This window comes from Limulus polyphemus, unplaced genomic scaffold (assembly GCF_000517525.1).
Source record: "Limulus polyphemus unplaced genomic scaffold, Limulus_polyphemus-2.1.2 Scaffold7238, whole genome shotgun sequence".
Classification (NCBI taxonomy): domain Eukaryota; kingdom Metazoa; phylum Arthropoda; class Merostomata; order Xiphosura; family Limulidae; genus Limulus; species Limulus polyphemus.
In genome coordinates this window covers 20956-27430 of record NW_013672848.1, presented here as the reverse complement: position 1 = coordinate 27430, position 6475 = coordinate 20956, and the positions used below count along the sequence as shown (strand labels likewise).

Here is a 6475-nt window from a genome sequence, read left to right as displayed (position 1 = left end):
GCCCCCCAGGGGCACAGCGGTATGTTTGCAGACTTACAACGCTAGAAACCGGGTTTCGATACCCGTGGTGGGCAGAGCACAGATAGCCCTTGTGGAGCTTTGTGCATAATTAAAAAACAAACAAAAACAAACAGTTTATGTTTATTTAATATGTGGTGACGATTTCAGTTACTAATTTTGTTTATTAAAAACTGCTGACTTATATAAACTGTTATCTGATCTAAAAAATATTGTTGTGATTCACCAGCTTCATTGGCTACAATAATATGTAATATAAGACATGACAGATTAGAATTTAATTTCATATAGTCTTTTAGAGATTTAGACTATGAACAAAGTGAAATATTCTGTAAAACAGAAACATCAATAAGCCAGATGCGTATCGTGTAAATTTTTCTCCCTCAGTCCCTGTCTAATTGTTATATACCTCCCACCACCTAAGTCATGTAGGAAGTATGCATTCATTTACGTGTGTATATGTCTTTTTTTTTTCGTCCTTCGGTTTAAGGTACCACTACAGGGAGTGCTCATTATGTTTGCTCCTCTTTACACGATTTCGCTTTTACACCATCTATTAAATAATAAATGAAAAACAAATTCGCATATTTCATATTTTAAAAATATTTAAAAACGCACCACTTTTGAACAACGCGCCCTAAAGCAACCGCAGTGGCGCTGCTCTCGAGGAAACAAATCCTGTCGACAAGTGCACAGATTGTAAATAAATGCGGCATCAGTTTGAAGCAAAATGAGTCATAAACGTCCAGGAAGTGGTAGTTCTTCACCTAACAAGAAGAAGCAAAGAAACAGTGTTAGTTAAAATGTCAAAATGTATGTTTTAATGCATCTTGAAAAAGATGAACGGACTGTTGATATTACTAGAATATCGAACCTACCACCATCAACAGTGAGAACCATTCGAATAAACGCTGAAAAAATTAAGAAAAGTGCTGAATAACTCCACCATTCCCCACCGTCACCCAGTAGACATCAATAAGAAAACTCTTAAATCATCTCATGTGTTATTTTATTTTCTACAACATTAAGTAAAGTTTTATGTAATTTAAGCGAGGATAAGTACCGTTTATGAGAAAAATTTGATGTGAAATGACCCCCAGGAAAGTAACCCCTACTTATAACAATAGGTGAATAGTAAGTAATATTGACTTCGCTTTATGCCGATTCGCTATACATGGGTCCTCCGGTGGTAAATCTTCGGATTTTCAACTCTAAAATCAGGGGTTCGATTCTCCCTCGGTGAACATAGCAGATAGCCCGATGTGGCTTTGTTATAAGAAAACACACACACGCTCAACACGGCATTTTTCAGGATCGCAAACCCCACGTATAATGAGTACCCTCTGTACTGTGTCTGTTGTATTCCAGATCACTTAAGTTACAAAATTTATTGGAATAAAAAATCCTTAAATTCAAAAATAGAACAACAGCTGGTGGCACTCACGCTGCAATATTCGATAACGGGCTAGGTTGTAACCCCTTCAGCGAAAGAGAAGTGTTTTCAAAAAGACAACATCTGCCAAGTCATAGCTTCTATTAGCGCTTGTATTGTTGGGTTTCTAGTTGTGATCTAAGTTTATGTTAGGGTGTTTAAACAGTATATTGTTCCAGAAAAAGACGAATAAATATTGTTATTTGAAAAGCTTTCCAAATTTGATCAGTGAACTCTAATGTAGTTTTAAATCAGTTTACTTACTTACTTATCCCACTATGAAAACTACTGCGGTAAATATATTACCTTGTTTTATGTTGATTTGTGCATTGTCGTACACTGATGTCCCCCCCCCCCCTGCATTGTTTAACCGATTCCAAAAAACCGAAGAACTCTTCGGTAAAACTGGCTATATGTGTATGTGCATGTGTTAAACTCATAAAAATGACTGAGCCTGGTGCAAAGGAAAGACGGCTTTAGAGATCAACCACGAGGACGTGAAACCGTATGCGTGGACTCGCTCATCTTGAAAGAATTCCTATGACAGTCAAGGTCACTACTGATTAAGATCAGTAAAGCAAAAAAAAAAAAAAGCTTTTAGTCACTGCATCAGACCGTCTCCATATTTGCACAACCAAGATAAATTCAGCTTAGAAACATGAAGGGAAAATGCGTTTAGTTACTGCGTCTAGATGAATAATGTTTCCATAACTACACTACCAAGACAAGATACTCTGTGGTAATTTTGTTTCAAAGCTACGTTTTGACGATAGGTTACATCGTAAGCTAATGTACTTATGTGGCATTAGATATCTTTTCCTGACCCGAATAATAATATTTTTATGATTCCAAGCATCAATTGTTAATACTGTATAATGGATCACGTGTGAAGTATAAAATACATAACTGTTGCGTGATATATAAACTATTACAAATCACGTGTGATGTATAAACTATTACAGATCACGTGTGATGTATAAACTATTACAGATCACGTGTGATGTATAAATTACTGCAGGTCACGTGTGATGTATAAACTATTGCAGGTCACGGGTGGTGTATAAACTATGTGAAGTATAAAATACATAACTGTTGCGTGATATATAAACTATTACAGATCACGTGTGATGTATAAACTATTGCAGGTCACGGGTGGTGTATAAACTATATGATGTATAAGCTTTATTACAGATCATGCAGGATGTATAAATTATATAATTTTTCACGCATGATATATAAACTATTAGAGATCACGCGTGGCGTATAAAATATATAATAAATCACCTGTATCTTTTAAATGGCGTGAGGAAAATAGCTTGGGGACAAACTATTCGTGGCGAAACTCAAGAAATAGAGAGGAATGCAAAGTTACAGGGAAATTCAAACTAACTACATATTTTACTAGTTTCTCTTACAAATACTAGCAATAAGCTTAAACAAGGCAAGGGATTGCTTAGGTGGGCCTAGCACTAGAATTACAAATGGCATGTAAATTTTAAATGTATTCGTATATTAGCTAGGAACCTAATTTGAGCCTTAATGTAAAGAAAATCTCGAAAAACTTGTCAGTCTAGTAGTGCTGGTAGTGGATAATGTGACTTAATCTGGCTAGTAGTGCTGGTAGTGGACAATGTGACTTAATCTGGCTAGTAGTGCTGGTAGTGGACAATGTGACTTAATCTGGCTAGTAGTGCTGGTAGTGGACAATGTGACTTAATCTGGCTGGTAGTGGACAATGTGACTTAATCTGGCTGTTAGTGGACTATGTGGCTTGATCTCTCTGCCGCTTGGGATCTTGCACTTGCTAATGCGAGCACTGGCTATTATCAGAGCAATTAAAATACGAGGATTTTAACTACTGAAATTAAAGTAGAATAATCGCGAATTACACAAAAGTATAATGTATATTTCCAATTTTCAAAAAAGCAGTTAGAAACGAAATGTTCAGAGAAAAAAAAACAGCATGGGCTGAGCAATAAGCCCCCAGTGGCACAGGGTGGGTTTCGATACCTGTAGTGGGCACAGCACAGATAGTCCATTGTGTAGCTTTGCGCTAAGTTACAAACAAACAAACTGAACAATACTGAAGAGTATATTTCTAATTTTGAAACAAACTATTCTATGTAAAACGTTCATGAAAAAAAGTAGCTTGGGTCAGGAAAAAAAGAAAGCACAGAATCTGGTATGACTTGTACAAGAAAACTATTAACCTTTTTTTAATACAAAAATTTAAAAGTATATGACTGAATTGCTTCTAGCTGCTTTTCTACAATTCTTGTGATTCATTGCTAAATTTATGTTTATTACAGATGAAAACAGCACTCTGAACCCCACAGGCTTTCGACATGTGGTGTTGCAGCAGAGCGTGACCATGCTGGCCTACATGGACCACACCATGCAGAATGTAACTGAGAAGCCACGTGGCTTTTTTGCCATGTGGCGCCTAGACAGAGACTTGACAATTGTTGTTGGCGCCGCTATAGGTACAGTTCTAAATTTCATTCCAAATAAATTTAATATAATTAATTATTGAAGGTTTTGATGCATAGTCCTTTACTCATCACTAATAACCTAACGCTACTTTAGGTGTTTGAATAACATGTGCCTATACCATCACAATTAATTACTAGTTATTATTCAGTGGATTAGCTGGTAAGTTGTTTATTTATTTTTAGTCTAAGATGGATCTCCCCATATATTTCGCAGAAGTTTGTCACAGGGGGGCGGGGGGGGGGGAGTATACTACTTAATGAGTTAAAATGACTACTGCTTTTTCATGGATTCACGAAGAAAGTTGTCACCTACATTTATTTTATGAAAAATCAGCAAAAGTTAATAAATAGAATGAAAGGAGGGCCCGATGATATTACTGACCCCGGGGCCTGAGCTGGCTCTCGACGCCCCTGAGCACGTGACTTGAAATATGTATGTGTGTGTGTGTGTGTTTTCTTATAGCAAAGTCACATCGCGCCATCTGCTGTGTCCATCGAGGGGAATCGAACCCCTGATTTTAGTGTTGTAAATCTGAAGACTTGCCACTATCTCACTGGGGGACGACTTGAAATATTGTTTTTTTTATAGTGCGAATAACTCTCAGTAATGATAAATTCTCATTAATTAATAGGTCTAAGAGTTGCTATAAAAATAAGTTAACTGCAGATTTTTCTTCTTTTTTTTGTCTTTTACCCATTCCTCTAAATTTGTCCATTGCGACTACAAATCAGAGGTGTCTAAACATTTCAGTTCTATCTTTTGTCTCCTACAAGTCACTGCCCAGTAAGCTTTGTCGTCAGTACCAGAACTCTACAGTTGTGCTGGACGATGAAAGACAGAGGTTCTATGAAACGCTATTTAGATATGCAGTATATAAGTATGCTTGATAAGACTAGGAGGGGGCACGAACATAAATTTTGGCAGGATAAAAGTCATTTTCAGCTAAGACAGCTTTATTTTTCTAACAGATTTGTCTTTGGAATGGGCTGCATTCAGATGTGATGGACTCAGTTAATTTAAGGGAGTTTAAGGGAAAGCTTGATAAACACTTAAATGATAAGTGTTGGATTTGAGTGCTTTACTTTTAATATAGTATAGTAAATAGGACAGCCTATATGGACCAACAAGTCATTTGTTGTCGTTAAATTATATATAAATAAATTTTTCAGACAAAAATGACCAAAAACATAAAACATCACAATAAAAGGCACACAAAGAAACGTTACAAAGTACATATATGGAAGAGTGAAATAGCGTAGTAAAAGAGATATCGAAGGAAGCACAACCCTAGCAACGGTAGGGATAACATATTTAGAAGATGCACAAAAGTACAATTTATTCTTCTATTATTGCAGTGCGAATCTCAGTTTCTTTTTCTGTTTGTCTTTTATATGGGACGCGTTTTATTTTCTGAAAAGTTGTTATATTTCTATATTTATATAAATGGTTTGCAATTTCATAAGCTCAGTTTTATTTTTAAGTGATAATCTTGCTACTTTTATTCGTGCCTAGGTACCTTAGGGTTGATGTTTATTCTAGCATTCGCCGTCCTTGCATGGCGTTGCTGTTGTCAGAAGTCAGTGAATGAGAAAGAATACGGTAAATTCACGTTATCATTTGTGTATTTTGTTTTGAAAAAATAAGTTTAAAAATTGAACTCATAATTAATTCCTTCTTGTAAAAAAGTTAAATTTATAGAAGGAACAGTTGATTATTGTTATCTTTTGGTATCATCTGGTAAACGTTATGATGTTTACAACGGTATGATATTAGTGTAATAAAAACATATAAAATGTATTTTTACTATTAAATTGCGTGTTTGTTAAACCTTTTTACATGAAATTGAAATAAAAATTAAGTATAATTTTTATCCTTTAAATTTATGCTTTATTTTAACATACGCAGTGGCTAGATACCTGGCTGCCGGGAATGATCTTTCAAATATTATATATATAATACCCGGCAATCCGAAAATTTGAATATCGATGAGCTACAGAATAGTAATGTTGATAATAATAACAATAATAAATAGTAATGATATTAATACTAGTGATAATTTCAATAAATATAGTATCACAAATTATATATATATATAAGTTATCATATTAGACGTTTATTGATATTCATCATCGTGAAATTGTGTACTGCCGGCGGGTATATAGAATTTCGAGGATCGTTCCCTGCAGCTTGTAGCAAACACATGGTCGATCGATACTAAACAAGAATGACAATTAATATTTATGTTTACAGTGCAGAAGTTTTACCCAGATCGTTTTATCGAGTTTGAAGACTCAGTTTCGTAATTTACTATTAGTATTACTCATTCTCTAAGTCAGATCGTAGCTCTTCAATGTTTACATTTTTTGAAAGCGGGGTATTTACCGTATTTTACGGAATATAAGACGCACCCTTATTTTGAAGACAAAGTTTTGGGGGAAAAAAGCTACAGTCGCATTTGAAAGATTTTTATTGAACAAAAATTCAATTTGATACTTTAAAAAATAGTATATATTGTTCTAAACACAAAAGAGC

General features: G+C 35.0%; 1 protein-coding gene across 1 annotated transcript in view; it reads left to right on the top strand.

Moving 5' to 3' along the window:
* The first annotated feature begins 771 nt into the window (after positions 1-771).
* Positions 772-6475, top strand: part of LOC106474451 — a 20841-nt gene continuing 15137 nt past the window's right edge. Inside the window, exons 1-3 of the mRNA XM_013935145.2 lie at positions 772-811; positions 3760-3933; positions 5456-5542. Coding sequence (XP_013790599.2) covers positions 3822-3933; positions 5456-5542 — 199 coding nt within the window. The 5' untranslated portion in view covers positions 772-811; positions 3760-3821. The remainder of the gene's footprint in view (positions 812-3759; positions 3934-5455; positions 5543-6475) is intronic.